Raw genomic sequence first — 25664 nt, 5'->3', positions numbered from 1 at the left:
TTTACCAGTAGCAATGGCTAAAAGTGCCTGAGAATCTCAGACAGGCATTACTTTTCCTCCAGAAACATTCAAGAACTCTCTAGGTTTTTGTTTTAGTTTTCAACTCGGTGAGTTGATCCAGACCAAAGCATATTTGTAGCTACTAGATTTTTGACTATCGGAGACTTGGGAGGTTTCAGCTTGTAAGACTGTCTGGAGAGCTCGGTGTGGTGGCACATACTTGTAACCCCAGCACTCAAAAAGCTGAGGCAGGAAGATTGCCCAGCCAGAGCTACATAGTGCAAGGCTAACCTGAATTACAATGTGAGAACATGTTTCTCAAATACAAAACACAGCAACAAGAAAAGATTTTGTGGGCTGGAGGGATGGCTTCGTGGTTAAGGCATTTGCCTGCAAAGCCAAAGGACCCAGGTTTGATTCTCCAAGACCCACATAAGCCAGATGCACAAGGGGACACATGCATCTGGAGTTCATTTGCAGTGGCTGGAAGTCCTGGCATGCCATTCTGCCCCCCGCCTCTCATAGATAAATAAATATATGGGGAGAAAAATAAAAGATTCTTTGGGGCTGGGTAAATGTTTCTGCAGTTAAATGTGCTTGCTTGCAAAGCCCATTGGCCATGGTTCAATTACCCAGTGCCCACATAAAGCCAGATACACAAAGTGGCGTTCAGAGGCGAGAGGCCCTGGTATACTCATTCATCCATTCTCCCTCTTTCTCTCCCCTTACAAATATTTTTTAAAGATTTTCTGGGGCAGTAGAAAGGGCTTAGTGGTTAAGGCACTTGCCTGTGAAGCCAAAGGACCTCGGTTTGATTACCCAGGACCCACATAAGCCAGATGCACAAGGTGGCACATGCATCTGGAGTCATTTGCAGTGGCTGGAAGCCCTGGCATGCTCATTCTCTTTCATTTTCTTTCTCTCTCTCTTTCCCTCTCAAATAAATAAAAATTAAAACGTGTGTGTGTGTGTGTGTGTGTGTGTGTGTGTGTGTGTGTGTGTGTGTATGTATTGGAAATGCACTCCCTCCCCTGCTCTGTGCCCCATAACCCAGGGAGTAGATACTTCAGACCGCATCCTCTCTAGTCTCACTCATGAGAGCTCTTGACTAGGCCAAAGATGCCGTACTCACCTTACTGCCACTGCCTTTGTTCTAGTGACTGTGGTGGTCCTTCTCTGGGCGGCCAGGATGTGGTACTGTGTGCTTAGGTCAATTCTCACATTGTTGTCCACCCTGTATCTTCTCTACTTGGATGATATATTTAGCATAATTGATGTTTTAGGTCTTCTAAATTGGATGATTCTGTGCTCTATTCCCAGCATTTTGCATTAGAGACTTTAAATTGGGAACACCTGCTTTTACAAGCTTTCTAGTGAGGTCCTCCTGTGACTGCTTGAGCAAAGCTATGAGAGTCCTGGGAGTAGAAAGCAGCAAGAAGCAGGGCCCACAGACCCCTGCAGTACTGTGAGGACCCGGTGCTGGGGAACAGAAGACACACACAGCTGGATGACCTGGGTAGTGTCTTTACAATGTAGACAGAGGCTGGGCATGTTGGTGCATCTCTGTGAGTTTGAGGCCAGCCGGAGACTACAGAGTAAATTCCAGGTCAGCCTGGGCTAGAGGGAGAACCTACCTCAATAAATAAATAAATAAATGTACAAAGGTTTGTAGAACATAGAGAAACCAGAAGGAGGGGAGTAACCAAGAGCTCGGAGCTCAGTGCCAGGGAGGCAGACATCTAAATAGCCACAGCCCAGTGAGGTGAGGCCCAAGGGGAGCTTTTTGAACATGGGCAGGGGCAGGACAGAGCAGTGACCAGCATCCTTTGCCCCTCCCTCCATTTGTGCTCCTTCCCTGTGCCTTCTCGGAAAGTGTAGTATAGTCAAGGTAGTGTGGTCTTCAGGTGTACATGGGGGAGCTGGGCAGTCTGTCCGGGGACTTCAGGCGTGACCTTGTCCTCAGAGGCAAGGCTTCTTCCAGCGCACAGAGATAAACACTTTTACATGGGATTCCCAGGCTAGTGTGACAATGTGTAGAACTCCCTCAGTAGGTTCTTCTCTGTCTATAACTCCTTCCTCATTCCCTCTTTCCTTTCTTCCTTCCTCCCTCCCTCCTTCCTTTCTTCCTTCCTTCCCTCTCTTTCTATTTTCCTCTCCATTTCTTTATTTCTTCTGCCATGTTGGGCCTAGAACATGCAGCTTAATGTATTCTAGGCAGCCCCTCTGCCACTGAGCTTCATGGCCAGTCTAGGATATATTTTCTTTAGAACCATGAGGCTAAGAAAGTCTCAGGGTCTGCTAAAAACTCCCATGATGCCCAAATTACTTTCATATGAAGCTTGTATAATTTCCTAGATGACAATCTGGATTAATAAAACCAGTTTGTTTTCCATCTTCGTCTCTCAGATGGAGAATGGCCGCTGGAGGCCTTTCTTCTTTGGAGTACTTTTCCCAGTGGCCTGACTACTGTAGGAGCTCTCCATGGTCATGTAGCCCAGCCTTTTCTCATTCTCCCTATCTAATATTTTCACCACAAAAATGAGCCTTAAACCAAACTTCCTTCTTCCTATGCTGGAAGCACAGCAGTGCTCTGTATAGTAGATGCTAGTACAGGACCTTCAGGCCCTGGCCCAACTGACATTGATGTTGGTTCCAGCTGTTCACTATTGAGTATCAACACATGACTGAGCACCTGCTGTGTGCCAGGCAGAGGATCGTCCCAACAGTTCAGTGGAAGGAAACACTAGGGTAAGGAGAGCTTTGGGATGGGGCATGTATGCCCACAGATTGCAAAAACAGGAACGGCCCTCACTTAGCTGAAATGAGCCTTCTGGAGAAGGCTATAAGGACGTGTGTGTTGGTGCCACATTGGGAGAGGGTTGAAGTCTAGAGAGCTTAATTAACATTGCTAGGGTAAGATAGGGATGCTGTGATGGTAAGCACAATAATGATTTGAACAGAATATTTCATTACTTTATAGCCCAAGCTTTTCTGAGGATTTATAGAACTTTGTTAAGTGTTCTCATATTAAAATTTTGTTACCCTTACTTTCAGGTCACACATATATTTAGAATAAATATTTTTGTAGCTTGATCTTTTGGAGGGCACCCTAATCTTCTGAATAGGTGCCAATGTAAAATTATGCCCTAGACTTTCTTTCACTTCTGCTTATTGGCTTTGAGGGGGGTTGTCTATTTCTTATTGGTTCCCTCCCTTCCCTTTCTCTGTCATCCTCCCCTGCCTTTACCTTTATCTAGTTTCAGTTTCACCTTTCAGCCTACTAAGCAAGTCATGATTCTTCCATTTCCTTGTTCAGATAGATCCTAAAGCCTTGGCTTGCCAACCCTGTGAAATAGAATGTACTTTAAGCGGTTCTCAGAGGGTTTTATTGTAGCCTTTAACTCTCCATACTCCATTGCTATAGAAGATGAAGGTAAGAAACACCAAGGTCACACTGAGTAAATGGGTGATGGAAATGAAGACAGAAACACCCAGTCACATTGGATGGGGTGATGAGGTAGACATAGAGACATATGATCACATTGGCTGGGGTGATGAGTTGGAGGTAGAGACATGTGATCACATTGGATGGGGTGATGAGTTGGAGGTAGAGACTGTGTGATCACATTGGATGGGGTGACGGAGGTGGAGGTAGAGACTTGTGATCACATTGGATGGGGTGATGAGGTGGAGGTAGAGACGTCTGATCACATTGGATGGGGTGATGAGTTGGAGGTAGAAACTGTGTGATCACATCGGATGGGGTGATGAGGTGGAGGTAGAGACGTCTGATCACATTGGATGGGGTGATGGAGGTGGAGGTAGAAATGTGTGTTCACATTGAATGGGGTGATGAGGTAGAGGTAGAGACGTGTGTTCACATTGGATGGGGTGATGAGGTGGAGGCAGAGACATGTGATCACATTGGATGGGGTGATGAGGTGGAGGTAGAGACGTCTGATCTCATTGGATGGGGTTATCGAGGTGGAGGTAGAGACGTGTGATCACATTGGATGGGGTGATGAGGTGGAGGTAAAGACCTCTGATCACATTATGGGGTGATGAGGTGGAGGTAGAGACGTCTGTTGTCATTGGATGGAGTGATGGAGGTGGAGGTAGAGACATCTGATCTCATTGGATGGGGTGATGGAGGTGGAGGTAGAGACGTGTGTTCACATTGAATGGGGTGATGAGGTAGAGGTAGAGACGTGTTCACATTGTATGGGGTGATGAGGTGGAGGTAGAGACGTCTGATCTCATTGGATGGGGTGATGAGGTGGAGGTAGAGACATGTGATCACATTGGATGGGGTGATGAGGTGGAGGTAGAGACGTGTGCTCACATTGGATGGGGTGATGAGGTGGAGGTAGAGACGTGTGTTCACATTGGATGGGGTGATGAGGTGGACGTAGAGACGTCTGATCTCATTGGATGGGGTGATGAGGTAGAGGTAGAGACATCTGATCTCATTGGATGGGGTGATGAGGTGGAGGTAGAGACATCTGATCTCATTGGATGGGGTGATGAGTTGGAGGTAGAGACATGTGATCACATTGGATGGGGTGATGAGGTGGAGGTAGAGACGTCTGATCTCATTGGATGGGGTGATGAGGTGGAGGTAGAGACATCTGATCTCATTGGATGGGGTGATGAGGTGGAGGTAGAGACGTCTGATCACATTGGATGGGGTGATGAGTTGGAGGTAGAGACATCTGAACTCATTGGTTGGGGTAATGAGGTGGAGGTAGAGACGTCTGATCACATTGGATGGGGTGATGAAGTGGAGGTAGAGACGTGTGATCACATTGGATGGGGTGATGAGGTGGAGGTAGAGACGTGTGATCACATTGGATGGGGTGACGGAGGTGGAGGTAGAGACATGTGATCACATTGAATTGGGTGATGAGGTGGAGGTAGAGACGTCTGTTGTCATTGGATGGGGTGATGGAGGTGGAGGTGGAGTTGTCTGACCACATTGGGTGTGTTGATGGGATGGAAGTCAAGGCATACACTCACATTGGATGAGCAGGCGATGCCATGATAAACTTGTTTGGTGCATGCTTTTTACATATCAGTTGATTCCTCTGCACTTGCACTTCTGAAGCTGTTTCTCTGGTTCTTTCAGTAATGGTTTGGTTTTGTGTTTGCCAGATTTTTGTTATGTTCCTTAAGGACTTGATCTGTGAATAACAAGGGTATAGATTATCTGAAAGAAAGGATCTGGCAATATTGTTACACATTCACATAGCTTTCAAGGAAAGATGTTCATTTGTAACTTGTGTCCCAATGGGTAGTATGTGGAATACTAAATAACGATACATGTGATGACAGCCAAGAGAATGGTGTTGATAAGAGTTCATAGGAACACAGGCTGATTCTGGCTAGCTTTGCTTTGAGTCTGGTTTAGTGCTCATCTCTCACAAGTATGGATCACCATTTAAAAAACAGGTCTTACTAGTCACGTCTTGCCGTTGATGAAAACTGAAAGCAAGTTGGTTACTTTCTCTGAAGCTCAGCTTCAAAGGATTTTGCTGGGTGCAGATGGCCTTGAGATTGTTTCAGCTTGCAGTGGTTTTTGTATGAAAATCATGGTATGTTAGTTAACTAGTTCAGTGTCGGAAAAAGAGGGAGGCAACTTGGGGCTTGGGTTCCTCCCACTACTAGAGAAAGTACAGCTGCACGTTTTTTAATCTGCACGGCAGGAGATTTCAGCAGCTCGATGATATATGGTGCATTAATGTTGAAAAGATAAACACATTTAGAGAGCACAGGAAGGGCCTGTGTTTTTATGTTAGCAGAACGCTTCCTAATGAATAAGAATGTGCTGCTGGCTTCACAGAGCCATATGGCAGCTTTTCTAATTTTAGTTGGGTGCAGATGTATAATTCTGTGATTTTACCTTCTAGAACCTTTGAGATGCTGCATAACTTTCCTGTAATATTTGATCTATAGAATCCAGCCAGAAACTGCTTGTCATTGTTTCCAATACTTCTTTGCTCTGCATGAATCTCACACTGCCAATGTTTCACCAAAGCCATTTCACTGAAACCATCCCATTCCTAAATGCAAGAAAAGATGGAAATTGTGGATGTATTCCCAGGAGGGTCTTCAAATTTGTTGTGGACGTGGTTAGCCTTGTTTGACATCAGTCCACTGAAAAATTGATAGCTTTCTAAGTGAGTGATTTTACTCATTTTGAAGCAGAGGAATTAATTACAAAACCTGCACACATATCAGGTTCATTTAGTCAGAGATGCTATGCTGTGAGTAACACACCTTCAGCAGACACAGCTATCTCCATGCGTGAGCAAGCAGAAAAGTAACCGAAACTTTTAATTGGCTTTCATGTCAGGGATATCTAAACCCAGACAACCCAGACCTGTTTCTGCATATGTGTAAATGTCCTATGGATTATCTTACAGTTGACACATTTTAATAGAGTGAGTGCTCTTTGTTGAATTTTGACGTTTTAAAAATAGGCAAATGTCTGTCAGTTTTGTACAACCTCTTCAGATGACTTAAAAAAAAAATGAGTCAGGTGTGGTGGCGCACGCCTTTAATCCCAGCACTTGGGAGGTAGAGGTAGGAGGATTGTCGTGAGTTCGAGGCCTCCCTGAAAATACAGAGTGAATTCCAGGTCAGCCTGGGCTAGAGTGAGACCCTACCTCAAAACACCAAAAAAAAAAAAAAAAAAAATTAAAAATGCAGGGGCTAGAGAGATGGCTTGGCAGTTAGCACTTACTTGCAAAGCCCAAAGGCCTGGGTTCATTTTCCCAGCACCCACATAAATCCAGATGCACAAGGTAGTGCATACATCTGGAGTTTGTTCGCAATGACAGGAGACCCTGGCAAATCCATTTATTCTTATTAATATATTCCCTCCCTCTCCCTCTCTCCCCTCCCCTCTCCCTCCCTCTCTCTTTGCAAATAAATAATAACTTTTTTTAATTGTAAAAAAAATGGGGAGAAAGGAAGCGTATCACCTTCTACCATGATGGTTGCATCATCCTGTCCCCATAATAGGCAGCTGTTAAATGGCATGTATGTTTCTCAGTGACCAGTGTTGGTGGCCTCTGATTGGCTGGAGTTGGACCAGCCATGTATGTGGCTGTTGGCCACTTGAGCCATGACCACTATCCCTCTGAAGGGATGGAATTCTGACTGGTAGTGTAAAGTTAACTTTAGAACATACTTCATAAGGGTTGGGGCAATGGCTCAGTGGTTAAAGGTGCTTACATGCCAAAAGCACTTCATAATTCTCAATGTACTTTAAAAGGTAAATTATTTTTATAGGATATAATTGTGATTTATTGCTTTTCTAACCAAAAAAACTGGCATTTTACTGTCAAATTTTTGCCTATAAGTGTCAATGAAAAAAAGTGGGTCAATCTAACCACTTCAAAGGATTATTTTTCCTGTGCTATGAACATGGCTCAGCTGACAAGAGCTCTTGCTATGCAGGCTTGAGGACCCGAGTTCAATCGTAGCACCCACAGAAAAAACAAGGCATGACATGCATGTCTGTAACCCTGGCACATTCCAGTGCTCAGGGATAGGAACAAGAGGATTGCTGGAGCAACTTAGCCAGCCAGCCTATCCAAAACTGGAGAGCTTTGGGTTCAGTGAGAGATGCTGTCTTGGGGAAATCAGGCAGAAGAACATTACAGAGGGATATCAGAGATCTTCTTCTAACTTCCACTCATATCCACATGAGGTACGCATGCACACACACACTTCAGAAATTTTGTAAAAATACTTTCCTTGGGTGGTGTTGGAGAGATGCCTTAGCAGTTAAGACACTTGCCTGCAAAGCCAAAATGGACCCAGGTTCAATTCCCCAGGACCCACATAAGCCATATGCTCAAGGTAGCTTTTGCATCTAGAGTTCATTTGCACAGGATGGAGACTCTGGTGCACCCATTCTCTACCTACCTACTTATCTGTCTGTCTGTCTGTCTACCTATCTTCACCTCTCCTTCTCAAATAAATAAATATTTTTTCTACTTCCTTGGGGCTGGAGATATTGCTCAATGGTTAAGGCACTTGTCTACAAAGCCTAATGACCTGGTTTGATTCCCCAGTACCCACATAAAGCCAGATGCACAAAGTCATGTATGTATCTGGAGTTTGTTTGCAGCAGCTAGAGGCCCTGGTGTGCCCCATTCCATTCATTTTCTCCCCCAGTCCCTCCTCTCCCTGTCTCTCTTCTCTCTATCTCTATCTGCTTGCAAATAAATAAATAATAAATAAAATATAAAGAAATATTTTCCTTGCATTGAACTAGTTTTTTTTTTTTAAATTTTTTATTTATTTATTTATTTGAGAGCAACAGACACAGAGAGAAAGACAGATAGAGGGAGAGAGAGAGGATGGGCGCGCCAGGGCTTCCAGCCTCTGCAAACGAACTCCAGATGCATGCGCCCCCTTGTGCATCTGGCTAACGTGGGACCTGGGGAACCGAGCCTCGAACCGGGGTCCTTAGGCTTCATAGGCAAGCGCTTAACCGCTAAGCCATCTCTCCAGCCCAAGTTTTTTTTTTTTTTTTTTTTGCAATCAAATACTCCACCTTTCCTTTTGTTCTGAAAGAAAGCGTGAGTAATTGCTTATGAAAAAACATGGAATATAATATTAATGATTTCCCCCAGCTTGCGGTGACTCATCTTAACAAAGCCCCTGAAGAGATGGGGATTTGTTATTTTCTTTGAAACTGGAAATCTAATTAAATAGTATTGGATTTCTGGAGGGCAGGGAAATGGAGAGAGGCATGAGCGGGTCTCTGGAGCAGCTGCCCAGGAGGAAAGGGATATTTGGAAGGAGCTGAAAAGGTAGCCATGGACGGTCTCTCCAACTAGAGTTTGGAATTTGTAAAGCGGGATTATTAAATGATTGCAACTATTCTGTGATTTTCAAAAATCTTTTAAAGAATGAAGAAGAAGAGAATTATGATTTTCATTGCTATGCTCTTAGGTTATAGTCTTTATGTAAAACAAACAACTTTAATGGTTAAAGCACAGCAGGAAGACGTGATGAAGTCAAGGCACAGAGGAGGAATCTTTTCTTAGACTCTGAAAATTAAATTTTAGCATCCCCCTTTCCAGTGTAATAATGAGATTTCCTAAGGTTGTGATCATATGAAACTCTGGGACTAACTTCCTACTGTTGCCTTTACTGAAGGGTATTTTTGTAACAGAATATATTTTTATGGTTAATGGATGCAAAATATAGAAGACTAAATATAGCTTGTGACCACTGAGAAAACTGCCTAATTTAAAAATATTAGTGTGTCTTAGTATAGTAGTGCTATACTTACAGAAGTACAAATATATCCAAGGGCTTAAGCTTATTTTTATCTGCTACATAAAAGTAGCATACTCATTACTGAAGTGCTCTGTCAAGACACCAGCATATGTCCGGGTAACATAATCATTCATCTCAAAGGAGTCCTTTTCTTCCCTCTTCCTCCTACTCTTCCCACCCATCCATTCCCGTTCAATTCCTCAACTGAATGTCGAACAGAGGCAATAATTACTTCATGAAAAGTACCCAAATAGCATAAAAATTCAGGGCCTATTTAATTTGGATACCAATTGCATTGATAAAACCATATTTCATCATATTTCTGTCACTTTATGTTACTGTTCTTCTGTTTTTCTTTAATATGAGAAGTGGCCCAGCCCAAGTTCAATACCGAATGGAAGAATAGACAACAAATTGGCTAGAAAGTATATATATTCCAAATACTGTTAGTATAGGAATTGAAACCCTGAGTTCTTTACTCTTTGGCTTTTGTTTAGGTCCTAAGTAGTGAAAATTTCTCATTCTTTTAATATCCATCAATTGTGCTTGTGTAAACACTTAAATTTTTTTTAAATAAAAAGTTTTATTTGTAATTTATCTTGTAGAATCATAGAAGTTTTTTTTCAAATCACATGGTCCACTCACATAGTTTCAAGTTGATTCACACACCCTTCAGAATCCAGGCCAGTCATAAACATGCAAATATGTTCAACCAACTTTCTCTCTACTTTGAACTTACTGTTAGCTTCTTGCAGCTTAGCCCTTACTTGGTGTGTGATTTTGACTGGTACCTGTTTTGCCCTCCTAGCCGACGGGCAAGCTTTAGGCCAGGAAAGATTGTTCCCTCCACTTCCGCTGCCACCATTCACAGCAGCTAGCAGAGCCCGACGTGGAGTGCTGTTCATCGCGGCTCGGGTGGGACACTCATTCTTGTACTATGCCAGCTGCTGCCTTTTCTCTGTTAAAGATGTTAAAGATCAGTTGAATATGACAAAGAGAAAAAAAACAGCATATTTTCTGTCATAAATAATTTTTCAGATAAATAATTATTTTTGTCCAAGCTTTCCTTTTTTTCGGGAGGGGAGGTTTCAAGGGAGGGTTTCACTCTAGCCCAGGCTGACCTGGAATTCACTATGTAGTTTCAGGGTGGCCTCGAACTCATGGCTATCCTCCCACCTCTGCCTCCCGAGTACTGGGAATAAAGGCATGTGCCACCACGCCCAGTTGCAACACACATTTTATCAGATCTATATTATTTCCTAATTTAAATTTTAGACTCTTATCCCAAATTGTATCTGATAAATTTCTAATAAAGCTCTGTGACAATTTGGGTCTGATTCTATGATCCTCTCTCACAAAAATCTTAAAATTCTTTGAGCATGTTCCTAGACCATTTAGAACACTGATTGCATTATTTCCCATAAAGCTTTTTAAAATTCTACAAAATTATTAATGGGGGTATTTGGGTTCTCAGAAATATTCTAGATCCTTGAAATACATATATCTCACAAAGTAGAGTGGTTGCTTAAAAGGCTCATAAGTGGACTGTTACCACAAACTTCACTGTGGTAGATTTAGTGTGTCCTGTAAAGCAGCACTGGTATAGGTACCACAGAAAACAATTAATTCCTATTGTGACAGAATCTCATATGATAGTATAGTGGCCTGAAATTTTCTAATGCCGAGTGATAGATGTAGACTTGCCTAACCTCCCTGTCTATACCTTTACAGTAACATCAATAAAATCTCCTCCTCTTCCTCCTCTCCAGGCCTCACGCTGTACCACTGAGTTACATTCCCAAGACCAAGTCCCTTGTTTCAATGAAGTAAGATAACAAGTTGTAGATGAGATGCCTTGAAGCTTACTGCATCAAGACAAAAATGGCTTGTTCTTTAGAACCAGTTGTTCAGAAACCCTGACTCCATGTCTCCATGCCCACCTCCTTCCTTTCCATTCCTCCCTTGTATCCTAATGAGCCATGGAAGCAAAAGGGAAAATTGGTTCTTCTACCACCCACCATCTACTTCGTTTACTCTCCCAATATTCCGGGAATGAGTGTCAGGAAGGGCCTAGTCTGTCAAAATACACAACACACAGAAAAATCTGCTCTAAAGTAGGGTCAGGGTTGAAGAGAGAGATGGCTTGGTGGTTAAGGCACTTGTCTGCAAAGCCAGAGGACCCAGATCTGACTCCCCAATACCCACATAAGCCAGATGGATGCACAAGGTAGCACATGTGTAGTGGCTGGAGGCCCTAATGTGTTCTCTCTCTCCCTCTCTCTCAAATAAATAAAAATTAAAAATTAAATAGGGACAATGCAAAGATCCAGACATGGCTCCATTCATTAAATGTACCTTCTAAGGAGACAGGGTTCTTGTTACATAGGTTGAAGGGGCCAGGGATACACGGTTACCCTTTTAGGAATGTATCAGACTCAGGCAAAGCTGGCCTTCCAGTGTGAACACATGGCTCACTGCAATCTGACAGGTCCTTCTTGGGAGGTTGTCATCTCATGTGCAATATTCCAGTTGAAAATCACTGGTGCTCTTGAGGGCAATTCTTGTGGGAGAATGTACCTCATGCCATGAGGAGACAGAGAGAAACCAGCACCTCATTCTTCCACACTAAAGAGGAAAGCTATATTAAAATTCAGCAGGACCACATAAATCTGTAAACTGAAGCATTAGGAGTTTTCCATCTGAGTATTGCAGGGGACTCTGTCAAGCAAGTTGAGAGGTATAGGAGTCTGTCCTCTTCCAAGGGGTTCCATGTAGAGCACTATAGGCATTGGGATATGGGGAAAGTCTGGGGCATCTCTTCAGCAAAATGCACCAGAAAATGTGCTGAGGGGAAGGCAGTGGTGCAGGTCCTGTCCCTGCCTTGGTGGGTGGGAGAGGGAAGAGTTCTGTACAGCTTCAGTAGTGGACTGGCCAAAAACTAAAACGTATGCCCCAGTGGACATTAGCATCTATTTGACAGTGTAAGAATTATTGGAGGCTGGAGAGATGACTTAGCAGTTAAGGTACTTTCCTGGGAAGCCTAAGGACCCATGTTCGACTCCTCAGAACCCACTTAAGCCAGATTCACATGGTGGTGCATGTCTCTAGAGTTGGTTTGCAGTGGTTGGAGGCCTTGACATACTCATCCTCTCTCTCTCTCTAATCAATAAATTAAAAAAAATTAAAATTTAAAAAAAAAGAATTCTTGGACTCCCCTGCAGTCATAGGCAGAGCTAGTCATGTATCCATGGCTGGAGAGCCCTGGATGCCCTTTGCTCCATGAGGACTAGCTGAGACCAAATCTGTGCAAAGCAGCATTCAGGGGTGTAGCAGCACAGGGCCAACAAAGGGAGCAAGCACAATGCCGGCTGATGCATCCACACCAAACAGGTCCTATCCCTATTTATAGACGGTCACAGTATTTTAGATCTACAACGGTGAGTCCAGAAGGTAGAGGAGCACATGAAAAGAGGAAACTTTGATAAACTCTGAAGAAACCACTGCAGATAAAGCAGCGAGGGAGAATTAAATACAGATGCTATACATTAATATTGTGTTGACTTTCAAGTATGTTCCACTTGTCGTTCTGTTTGTCTTTGACCTAGGCCATAATATGTGGAAAGCAGGCACAGAAACTGAGGCCTTTACGTGGGTGGCATCCAGCCGTACTTTTTCTCTCTGAACCAGAAGTTGTACACGGGTCACCTGCCTTTGAACTGGTGCATGCAGTTTGTGGAGGCTCTCCCTCCCCCTCGTGGGAGTGGCTAGATTTGGAGGACTTCTTAATTCATTTTCTGGATTCCACAGACTAGGCCTCAACAGATTCTTAAATACTGCATGAAATCGTTTTTTACAAAATAAAAATTACCATGGGCATGGAAAAGTATATTGCTAGCGAGTGCTAAATTGAGTTACGGTTTGTTGGGTTGTTGTTTTTCCTTATTTTGTGCATTTAATTATAATGAAAACATGCAGTGTAAACAAGGATGTAATTTATTCAGTTAGAAATAATTGGCACTTGGAGTTGTTTCTTTTTGAAGGTTGTGATATGTATGGTATGCTTATTTTAGCGTTTTTTAAAAATTTTTATTTATTTATTTGCAAAGAGGGAGAAAAGAAGGGAGAAAGGGAATGGCTGTGCCAGGGCCTCCAAGCCACTGCAAACAAACTCCTGATGCATGCACCACCTTGTGTATCTGGTTTTATGTGGGTACTGGGGAATTGAACCCAGGCCATCAGGATTTGCAAGTAAGTGCCTCCAACCACTAAGCCCTCTCCCCAGCCCTGTGTTCACGTCCTTGAAGTAACTGGCTCACACATACATTGATGACTGTGTATCCTTTCTTCTATCAGCTCTATCATGGATAGTGTCATCATGATGGAGGGCCTTTGGCTTGGGAGTGTCTGGGCTGTCTGAGAATGTATGGGAGGGGGGGTCTTCCCACTGCTTTAAATCAGTAAACTCTTTGGACAAGTTAGGGAACAAATTGTCTGGTCATTTTAAATGTGAATGGTTGGGGTAGCAGCAGTGGAACAAACAGGAGCTCAGACTGGCCTTGAGGAGTGTCAAGCAGGGGTGTCTGTCACAGGTCAGAACTCCCTCACTTCCATTCTTCAGATGTGTGCAGATGCATCCGATTATGCTACTGAACTATGTGCATCGGGTCCTCTTAATCCTGCTTTGGGAGATCTCTTGAGTAGGAACTAATTGTGCCATCATCTATAGCGGTTTCTTAATCTAGAAGAAAAGATGCCTGCCAGGGACTGCCGTGAAATCTCTAAACTCATTTTCTCAGAAACCCGAAAGGGGACTGAGGCACACGATCTGGGGGTGAAAAGTGAGCATCAGCCTTCTGCTTGCAGCACTGCTTCCATTCGAGGCGCTGGCCATACACGTTAACTCTTTTATAGGCCTATCCGTTCCCACTAGAGATCCTTAAAAATCACTACAATAAAATATTTCTGTGTCACTTTGTCCTTGAGAGAGCACTGCCATCTAATCCACGCTTGTGTTTGTTGCAGAGAAAGCGGCAGCAGCCAACATAGATGAGGTACAGAAGTCGGATGTGTCGTCCACAGGGCAGGGTGTCATCGACAAGGACGCGCTGGGGCCCATGATGCTGGAGGTAAAACGCCCACTTTTGGTTCTGTATTCTAACATGTCAGTCTTCACATGATTGCATTTAAATTCAGGGGAATGTAATTTCAGGGGACTCCCCATTCTTGGGGAGTCTCCTGCTTCTGACACTTACATGTTTGAAATGAGCAGGATAGAATTAAAATAACTAGAAGAGAATACAGAGTGACAGACAGGTTTTAATTGCCAGTTGAGTCCTTGGTTTCAAAATCCATATTCAAAAGTTCAGGATACTGTTTGAAATGTTCCCCCAATTCTTAAATTTTATGAGTTCCGTGTCTATAAAATAAAGCAGACTAACACTTGGGAACCAAAGAGGCTTGCGCCTGTAATGGCTGCTCTTTCAAATTATTTCTCTTAGCCGGGCGTGGTGGCACATGCCTTTAATCCCAGCACTCGGGAGGCAGAGGTAGGAGGATTGCCGTGAGTTCGAGGCCACCCTGAGACTCCATAGTGAATTCCAGGTCAGCCTGAGCTAGAGTGAGACCCTACCTTGAAAAACAAAACAAAACAACAAAAAAAAAAATTATTTCTCTTAAAAGTTAAAGTCATGATGGGCGTGGTGGTGCACGCCTTTAATCCCAGCACTCAGGAGGCAGAGGTAGGAGGATCACTGTGAGTTTAAGGCCATGCTGAGATCACATAGTGAGTTCCAGGTCAGCCTGGGCTAGAGAGAGACCCTACCTCAAAAAATCCCCCAGCCCCCAAAAATAGTCAAGATGGTAGGCAGAAGGGATTTGGAGGGCAGACACAGTGAAGCGGTTTGCCTTAGTGTCTTCTTTCTGAACTTTGGCGTGCCAGTGACCAGCTGGTATTGAAAGTTTGTTAAATGCAATATTCCTGTTTTATTAACTAAACACCAAGTACTTTGCTGTACCTATTTCAGTATTAAAATACAAGATGTAGGCCTTGGTAAGAAGAGAAGAAAAAATGTCAGTGAATAAGAAACAAAGGCACCCAAGACATAAATTATGTCAGCTCTCCGCATGATTTACTCCACTGCCGACTGGCTGATCTTGGAAACACTGCGGCCAGAGCTTCTGCATTGTTATTGTAGAGTCAGTTCACGTGCGGCCATAACCATGCATGTGTAAGAAACTGGAATTTTTAAAACAAGGTTAACCCATGCTCTCTTGACATTATTAATGTCCCTTTTTAAAATTAGTGCATAAGATTTTTTTTTTTAAAGAAGATCTAACGATGACTGTATATTGGGGATGGGATGTGGGGAGAAAAACAAGAAAGATTATGTCTTCGCATTCAGAACTAACAAAATTCATTCCCTGAGGCTGGGCCTGCTAGCCAATAGGCTTCAAGTGCCCTCCCCCCTCCTTTTTTTATTTTCCTTTGAATAACTGGCTTTACAAACATTCTGCCATGATTTCTAGGAGAGAAAAAACAACAAAAATCACCTGACCTGGTTTCCCATCCTCCTCAAGCAGGAGAAAGCCAGCAAGCAGTGCCTCCCCCTTGGTTCTTCGAAGCAAATAATGAAACTGTAACGCGGTGGACTGCTTAGAATTACATGAAAGCACACAACTCTCTTTGGAAAAACTTTTGGATCACAAACAGAAAATTGATTTGAAAATTACAGTAATCTAAATTGCTACAATCAGGAAATTTCCATATAGCTGTGTTGATTCATTATGTCCACAGGGAAAGTGACATGGAAACTCCTAGGAAGATTTTTGAGCTACTAAAAAGAAATGTTGGGTAACCACAAGTCTGTGACTCAAGCCCTTTAAGCAAGCTCATTAATTGTGGAAACTGGGTCACTAGATGTCATTGGCTCTGATCTTATAAAATCAAACAAAGATATCTGCTATTTCAGCATAATCTGTGAATGAGGACACTAAGCAATTTGTGTGTAGAATTGTAGTGTTCAACATATTACAGTTGTTCATGAATCTGGTGACGGTGGGTTTAAATTTAAGCCTCTCTCCACCCATTTGCATGTAATCATTTAAACAGGGAAACCATGTTCTTGTAGAGCTTTTCCTGAACCATAGATGCACACTCATGCTTACATCATAGCATAGTGGTTGCTAGGCAACAGCACCAAATGTCAAGTTTTTTTTTTTTCTCCCATCAGAGCATATCATAGTGAGCTTTAAAAACACAAACAGTTTTATGGGATAAACCACTTTCATCTTTCAGTTTTATTAGGCCACAAATCAGCCTTTGTACCATGGTACACAGCAGTAAGAAGCAACGTGCACTTTCAAAAAGCAAATGAGAAGCAGTATGGTGATGTGAATTTTGGTGAATGTGCCGCAGAAGCGTTGAGTTGAAAAGGGACACTACGTACATAGCTAGTGACAAGAATGTGTACATGCAAGGCCATTTACACATGTGTCCTCTCACGTTGCTCTACATATGGTTGACAACACTGAGAAAATCAAATGGCATAGCTAAGAAAAATGTAAAATTGGGTTATGAGTTTGGGTGTTATTATTATTATTGGTTAGGGTGGGGAGACAAGGTCTTGCCATTATAGTCCAGCCTAGCCTTGAATTCCTGGCAGTTCTCCTACCATATCTTTCCATCACACCCAGCTTCCTGGTTTTTGTTTGTTTATTTGTTTTGTTTTGTTTTGTTTTTTGGTTATTTTATTTTATTTTTTTTTGAGGTAGGGTCTTCAGTCTGGTCCAGGCTGACCTGGAATTCACCCTGTATTCTCAGGGTGGCCTCAAACTCGGCGATCCTCCTACCTCTACCTCCCGAATGCTGGGATTAAAGGCATGCATCACCATGCCTATGTTTTTGTTTTTAATAGCTTCTTACTAGTACCTTATGGTGAATTAAGATTGAGAGGGCACTTGGCTTTGTGATAAAAGTAGAATTACAGATGGAATAGATTCAAAGATAGCTGGAGCTGGCAAAATGGAAGCCTGTTAAATAATAAACACTTTAGACCCCTCCATAGCCACCATTATGTGGGTCTGTACATGTTACATTTATTTTAAATATAATAGACAAGTATCATGAAGATAGAAGACATGTATCTTGAAGAAGAACTAAGTGGCATAAAATGATTACACCAGGTGGCCCTGGTCAGTCTCAGACCGTTCTAGTCCTGGTCATTCAACCGATGTATGAGATGTATGAAACAGAGCTCTGATAAGCAAGGACCAGAAGGGGGAGAAGGAGGAGAATAAGGTGAAGTGGGCTGGGGAGATGTCTCAGTGTTAAGAAGGCTGCTGTATAAGCATGAAACCCTGAGTTCCATCCCTGCCATCCACATAAAAAGCACAAACACACTTCCTCCTGTCTCTATGTATGTACACAGGGCTCATGCATATGTACGCATACATGCACAACACACACACACATACGCACACACACCCATGCCACACATATGATATACCAAGAAAAACAAAATGGGGAGGGGAGAGGCTGGCTGAACACTGAGACTTTTTTCATTGCCATGCAGAGGCTCTCAGGGTGGGTACTGGGAAAGGACCCTGCTGATAGGGCAGCCACTTACCTACCTCCTGAGACCCTGGTTCGCTCTTCTGTATACTGGGAGGAACAGAATAGAGTTGTGGATATCAGAGTGGCACAGTGTGCCTAACACAATAAGCATTCACAACAGCTACTTTTACTCTCTTTGCTTTCTAACATGTTGTTATATTCTTCATCTCTTTCTATAATCTACACTGAGGTAACACAGATATGCTATTGATATTTAGGTAATTCAGGAACCCACTTCTTAATCCACAGAACACATACAGACCATACCAAAGTCCCCAGTGCGTGTCAGAGGCCCAGCCCAGACCCTTCACCACACACATAAAGGACGACGTCACTTTGAAGATGTGAGATCATCAGCAAGCTCACTTAAACTCTGACAGCTTTCAAAGTAGTAAGATTTAGAGGTTTCCCTTGATAGTTATTTTTAAACTAAGAAAAATATATATCACGGACCCCTTCATCCCACTGTGCAAGTGTGGAACCAAATGACCTTAAATCTCATTTTGAAAATGCACATAAATCCTATGCAAGTTTATTTGACAATAATTATCTCCTGATAAATTAACAGAGTGAATGCTTATCATTTGTGATAAGGAACCCTAACCTAGGCTCTCTTCCACTAAGATAGAATAATATTTCCCCCAAGTGAAAACACATTCATTATTTCTAAAAACTAGGAGAGGGGTGTGGATCATTTCACATGAAGGGCTTATAGCCTTTCTATCAATTGTATGTTACTTCCTGTTGCATCCTTTCTAACACATTTTCTCTTTTCCCCTAGGCCCTTGATGGGTTCTTCTTTGTGGTGAACCTGGAAGGCAATGTGGTGTTTGTTTCAGAGAATGTAACACAATATCTGAGGTATAACCAAGAAGAGCTGATGAACAAAAGTGTATACAGCATCCTGCATGTTGGGGACCACACTGAATTTGTCAAAAACCTGCTGCCAAAGTCTATAGGTAAATGAAATGACTGTCTTCAGGGCCCTTGTTCCCCAACTCCTTCACACTTGTCTTGGTTGGAGCAAGTAACAGGGTGAATGGGAGGTTTTCTGGACACTTCAGGATTTAGAAGTCATGGGAAGAATGTCTTCACATCTGATCTTGAATGAATGGTTGTGTGTGTGTGTGTGTGTGTGTTATTTATTTATTTATTTATTTATTTATTTATTTATTTATTTATGTTCAAGCAGAGAGTGTGTGGGCATGTCAGGGCCTCCAGCCATTGCAAACAAACTCCATATGCACACATCCCTCTTTGCATCTGGCTTACGTGGGTACTAGGGAATTAAACTCAGATCATTAAGCTTGGCAGGCAAGCACCTTGACTACTGCTGAGCCATTCCTCCAGCTCCATGAATGATCATTTTAAGCTGAAATTTAAAGTATGTGAAAATTGCTCAGATGAAATGAGGCATGGTGGTGCATACCTTTAATCCCAGCAGCCAGGAGGCAGAGGTAGGAGGATCGCCAGGAGTTTGAGGCCACCCTGAGTGAGCCTTTACCTTGAAAAACCAAGTGTGTGTGTGTGTATTCAGATGAAAACTATTTCCCCAAGTTTGTGTTGAACATTTTTTAATGTTTATTATTATTAGTTATTAGAGACAGAGGGAGAGAGAGAAAGAGAGAATGGTTCGCCAGGTCCTCCAGCCACTGCAAACAAATTCCAACTGCATGGGTCCTTTAAAGCACCTTAACCACTAAGCCATCTCTCCAGCCCCCTGAATATTTTTTAATGTGGTAATGGGTAAAGTTATCTAATGGCAGACAACTCTGATAGACCATCTTCTTTCTGACCACCTTAAAAATAGCTCCTGTGTGTGGAAAAAAGAAGATGTGCATATAGGGCATTCTAATGATAAAATGCTAAGGGACCCATGGCGCAGAATGCTTGTGGGCTTTAGCCCCCATTGGCGCTTTCATTTCAGTCTCCCGAATAGGTCTGTAGGCATTGTCACCCATGTGGCCTCAGCCCCCATCCCTCGCCCTGTCAGAGCTTCCTGACTTCTTCAACTTGTCTAGGAGATGCTGCCAAGAAACGTGAGTGATGGTTACAGGCCATCCTCTTCAGTGGGTGGTTCACACCATGACCCACCTCAATTGCTACCTTGGAATACTGCTATTCCCACTTACCCAGTGCTGCTTTTTTTTTTTTTTTTTTTAATATTCTCACTTAAACTGCTAAGAACATCTTCACAGATTAAAAAAAAAATAAGAAGAAAAAGTGCATATTTTAATGCAGAATAAGGTCAGTCCTGAATTGGCAACTATTCCTGGTCTTTTTCTTAAAGCTGTTTCTATTGGCTGCTCTTGTTATTGGCACAGTAAACAGGGAAAGATCCTTTTCAAAGCCCATGGTAGCCAGCTTTGCCTTGGATGGGATAACCTTTTGTTCACAGCAACTACAACAGTCAGACAAAACATGTGAATTCTTGTGTGGGTTTCCTTTATTATATTCCTTAGTAGATGAATAAGAGAACAGATTGCATAGTTTAAGCAACTAATATTTTCAAATCTCTTCAGTAATTTCATGACTTCCTCTAAGGACCTACACTCACTAATTCACTTGTCTAAAGAGCTCTTTACTTGATATTGTACCATTTCTACTTGCAACTTACTTATTAATCTGAATTAACAAGAACTCTTTTTTTCCTCTTCTTGATAGCTCTGTGTGGTCTCTATTATGTAAATCACTTTTACAAGTGCTAAAGTGAAAGGTTTCCAAATGTCTGCAGCAACACACAAAGCCAGCTATAATTATGGAATAGTCTCTCAAAGTAAACTTGGAATTTGCCTTTTTCTGTCTAAGGCTTCCTTCCTTTTGCTTTCCTCGGTATCCTGGTGGCCAGGGGTTTAGCTTTAAGTCGACTGTAATACCCACTTTTCTCTTGAGTAGTGACTTTAGTGGGTGTATTTGCTTTTCTTATCACTCATACCTTTTTTTGATCTCGCTTTCCATTGTCCTAATGTTTTTACATAAATTGCAGGAAATAATGAAGAAATGAACATAAAAGTTAGGCTCACTTCCGACTTCTTGTGGGAAGTGGACATGTCTGAGTGCCATCTTCATTACTAGACCATAAACTCCCTTCAGTTACTCAACTCAGTCATTCTTTAGCTTTTGTTTTTCATTGTTTTATGCACAAACACAGCTTGGGCTAGAGAGATGGTTCCATAGTTAAAAGTACTTGCTTGCTGAGTCTGACAACCTGGGTTTGAGTTCGCTAGTATCCACAGAAAGCCAGATGCACAAAGTGACCCATGTGTCTGGAGTTCATTTCAGTGGCAATAGGCCCTGGCATGTGTCCTCTCCCTCCTTCCCTCCCTCCCTCCCCCCCCCCCCCCTCTCTCTCTCTCTCTCTCTCTCTCTCCTAATTTAAAAAATACAGATTCCTTTTCTTGTTTTAGCTCAGTAACTCAATAACTGTATCTTATTAGTTTTGATGTTAGAACAGAAGGTATAGGAAGATTGCATTCGTACTGTGACTTTAAGGATTTTCAGCCTTATTGAGAAAGTCTACATGAAACAACTTGAGAGAAGCTATAATCAAGTAATTCAGGAGCAGCCAAGTTAGGGAATGCACACTAAGGCTTCTTTGAAAAGTTCAGCAAGCTCTGTGAGAGATGGCCTGAGAACTTGAGGTACCTATTACAGAGGACCCAGCCTTGGCATGCAGGAGCTTAGTAAAAAGAGCAGGTGTCCTTGTGTGCCCAAGCAGCTACTACAGGGAAATGATGGTGCCAGATGGATGAGGGGCATAAGTCAGTGGTTTGGGTTTATATGCTGAAATGGGCTTTCATGTTCCTAAGTACATCAGGACCAGATCTTCTGCAAAACTGATGCTGGTCATCATGCCACTTAGAATTGTGAGAAGTGGTAGCCTATCTAAAACTGCAATGCAAGTAGATTGAACTAAATTTCCAAAAAAAAAAAAAAAAAAAGCAAAGATAGGAGGAAAACCCAAATATAGAATCTGTAGTATTCTAGTATATAAGTAAGCAAGACAAGAACTTGAAGGGAGCGACCTAGTGCAGGCTCTACTGAGGAAGATGTTTTGGGTAAAAACATCAGGGGCTATGTACAGGTCAAATGACCACACTTTGCTACACCGTCTTGATAAGTCAGTGGCCCTGAACCTGGTGGTAGCATCTTTGTAGCTCTGGATCTCTTCTGCCTCACAGTGAATGGGGGATCTTGGTCCGGTGAGCCTCCCAGGCGGAACAGCCATACCTTCAACTGTCGGATGCTGGTGAAGCCTTTACCTGATGCCGAAGAGGAAGGTCACGAGAGCCAGGAAGCACACCAGAAGTATGAAACTATGCAGTGCTTCGCTGTCTCACAACCAAAGTCCATCAAGGAAGAAGGAGAAGGTAGGATGAGACCCGCATGCAGATCTTACACGTCGTCTGTGTAACTTGTTCCTGCTCTGCTTAACTTGGCCTCGATCAGCTAAAACTAATGGACACACACACACACACACTGAAGCAGTTTTCTTCTTTTCAAATTATTATTATTATTGAGAGAGAGAAAATAGACACACCAGGGCCTTTCAGCCGCTCTGAATGAATGCCAGAAATGCACACCCTTGTGCATATGTACAGCATTGCACACTTGTGTCACTGTGCGTCCGGCGGCATGGGACCTGGAGATTCAAACATGTGTTCCTAGGCTTTGCAGGCAAGCACCTTAACCACTAAACCATCTCTCTATCCCAGACGCAGTTTCTTGATTCTTCCCATTTTTCCTATTTTTGTGATGAATTCAATTTTATTTTTCAGTATTGGGAATTGAACCTAGAGCCTTGCAGTGCTAAGCAAGCATTCTCCCACTGAACTATATCACGAGCTGGATAAATTCCATTTTTAAGTCTGTGAAATGGAGCGTTCTGCAATGATGAAAGTAGCATATCTTCACTGACTGCAGCCAGACTCACGTGTAGCTGTTGAGCCCATGAAGCATCGGTAGCACAGCCAGCATGCTGTGTTTTGTTTTCTATTGAATTTTTACTTAATTAGCCCTGTGGTAACTGCTATGCCAGCGCCTTTCTGACAGTGGCTACATTTGGGGGGGGGGGAGTTCAGGGACGTTGGATTTCTTCAAACATCTAATGCAAACTCTGTCCCATGGCCCTAGAGGAGCACACACAGGTTCAAACATTTTTCATAGGCTTTCCAGGGGTTTGTGGGTCCAGTTAGCTTTGCCGTTGACAGCGTACCCTCGATGTGGTGTAATGGCCAAGAGGGTAGAGGAATATTTGGACCATATAGAACTTTTTTCCCCAGAAAAAAAATGCTCGCATCCTATCCCCACTCTGCATCCTCCAACAAGCCAGTCCACACAGCTGAGTCCAAGACTGTCAGAGGATGTGTGCTGCAGGAGTGGAAGGAAACATTCAGGGCCAGGAGTCAGGTGGGGCCTGCTCCCGACTCAGCCACTTACCCAGCTCTGTGACTCTGATCACGTTCCTTCAGTTCTCTGAGTATCAGTGGATTATCAAGTGAAATCACCAACGTCAGTACCAAAATTAGTAAGGCCTAGGGCCAGCTCAGTGGTAGAGTGCTCACCTAACATGGTATTCAGTTCTCAGCACCACAGAAAACTGTAGGGGAGGGCAGGTTAAGTGAATATAGGTGAACTATGGTTGTCATTGAATGCTAGTGTAGTACTTCTTAACTAACGTGTATAAATATTTTTAAAGTTAAATTCTGCCGGATGTGCTTTTCTATTTCTTTAAACCCCCTCTTCCCTCCTCTTAGGCAAGACCTTTGCATTCCCTCCTTCTTTTATCTACCTATAATTCCTATAATAAAATCTTTTAAGCTTAAAAATTATACTGATGATGGAAAGCTATTATATACTTGATACATAGTATTTGAAAGTTATCCTTTTGCCTGGGAACGAATGTCAGTCACTTTTATTCTGTGTATGCAACAAGAGTAAGTGCTGCAGGCTTATCATGATAACCCTATTCTAAAGTGGTGTAAAGGGACAGCAAGCTTAGCCAGCCTGCTCTACACAGGGACCCTAGGCCGGGCACAGCTGCATAGCCAGACCCTGTCTATTCGCAGTGTAGCATAAAGGTAGGGATTCACTTTTTCTCTCCTCCTTCCTTCTCTCCCCCCCCCCCCCGCTTTTTTTCATTCTTAAACTACAGTACTATGAATTTATGCAGGAAAGTGTTCTGCCAGTGAGCCACGCCCCTAGCCCCAATGACCGTTACAAGTTAAGATAGCAGCTATTACTGGATATCTTTCAAGAAAAATTTCCCAAGCTTAGGTAACCAGTCATAAATCAGTGACATAAGATGATATGAAGAGCCTATATTTTTATAGCAGTCTTTCCTTATCCTCTAACCTGAAAGGGCAATGCGATGTGCTGTGCATGGTACAGATACATAACACATTTCCCTGTCCCCACCCCCACCCCCAACAAGTGGACGCCTATGTGCAAAACAGTTGAAGTGTGGTGAAGAATAGATGTGTGGAGCCTGGCATGGTGGCACACGCCTTTAACCCCAACACTTGGAGGCAGAGGTAGAAGGATCTCCATGAGTTCGAGGCCACTCTAAGACTACATAGTAAATTCCAGGTCATCCTGGACTAGAGTGAAACCCTACCTCGGAAAAAAAAGAAAAAAAGAAAACAAACAGAATAGATGTTTGGTATGGCTGTGTGAGGAATTCACCAAGATGTTGAGGTACGGTGCAGTGATTGTGGTACCCACGGCATTTGCACGTGCCATGGAACTGGTTCCTTGACTCTCTGTCCAGACTCAGTTTACAGTCTCTTTTAAATTTCATATCGCCATTGCAGGATTGTCTACTGAGTTTGTTAGGCGGTATATGTAGATTTCAAGATGCAAACCCTTAACAAAACAGTTTAGTTTTCACCAGTTTTTAAACTTTGAATTAATTTCTGCTCAGCCATGGAGTAAACAAGGACTCAGTTCTTTCCCTGCTGGGAGGTGGCTTCTGGTCACTAACAGGTTTCATGGATGGACACTCGCCACTCATGCTGTGCAATTTATCCTGTGCTCCCAGCTCATCCCTGGCCCTGCCTCCCACTGTAGTGAAAGGGAAAATAAATCCAGTGAGAAGCCAAGGAATAGTTTTCTCCATCCTCCTTGTTGATCTCAGGCTGTGTTGTCATAAAGATTTTAGTTTATTTGATCTCTTTACAAAACATGATATGGTAAACAGATGTGTCTGACTTAAGATTTGCAGTCCTGCTTGATTTGTGTGGCAAGAAGAGTCCCCATGAAGGAAAGACCAGTTCTTCCCTCATCAGAAAGTTTTACCACTCGCCAAGACCTGCAAGGTAAGTTTTCTTTTCAAAAACCACCAAAGGAGTCACTTTAGAATGCCTACATATCTGTGAATATACAGGATCCCTGGGGAGGACAAAACTGTTACCTGTATGAAAATCAGACAGAGGCTGTGGTGCTGGTGGCTGCTGGGGTGAAAGTACTGAGAAGCAGCAAGCCAGAGATGGGCACTGGCCTTCAGCTCAAGCACTGGCCCCTATTCTCACTCCATATCTCTATTCCGCCTCTATGGAGTCTACCAACCATGGATCAGAAAAAGACAAGAAAAGAAAAAAGATTGAGTCTGGTATCATTATTCACTATAGGACCCTGTATAGCAACTGTCTGCATGGCATTTGTATTATATTAAAAAGTAATCAAAGCCGGGCATGGTGGCACACGCCTTTAATCCCAGCACTCATCGCCATGAGTTCGAGGCCACCCTGAAATTACA

General features: G+C 42.9%; 1 protein-coding gene across 4 annotated transcripts in view; it reads left to right on the top strand.

The window, feature by feature from the left end:
• Positions 1–25664, top strand: part of Ncoa2 (nuclear receptor coactivator 2) — a 319923-nt gene that overhangs the window by 240105 nt on the left and 54154 nt on the right. For all 4 annotated transcript variants that reach the window (XM_045142549.1, XM_004653297.2, XM_045142547.1 and 1 more), the window contains 4 exons: positions 14320–14423; positions 18690–18867; positions 22090–22278; positions 25123–25224. In XM_045142549.1, the coding sequence (XP_044998484.1) occupies positions 14320–14423; positions 18690–18867; positions 22090–22278; positions 25123–25224 (573 nt within the window). The remainder of the gene's footprint in view (positions 1–14319; positions 14424–18689; positions 18868–22089; positions 22279–25122; positions 25225–25664) is intronic.

The sequence above is a fragment of the Jaculus jaculus genome, chromosome 2 (assembly GCF_020740685.1).
Source record: "Jaculus jaculus isolate mJacJac1 chromosome 2, mJacJac1.mat.Y.cur, whole genome shotgun sequence".
NCBI classification, from domain to species: domain Eukaryota; kingdom Metazoa; phylum Chordata; class Mammalia; order Rodentia; family Dipodidae; genus Jaculus; species Jaculus jaculus.
The sequence above is the reverse complement of the archived record's forward strand: the minus strand, read 5'-3'. Positions and strand labels throughout refer to the sequence as shown.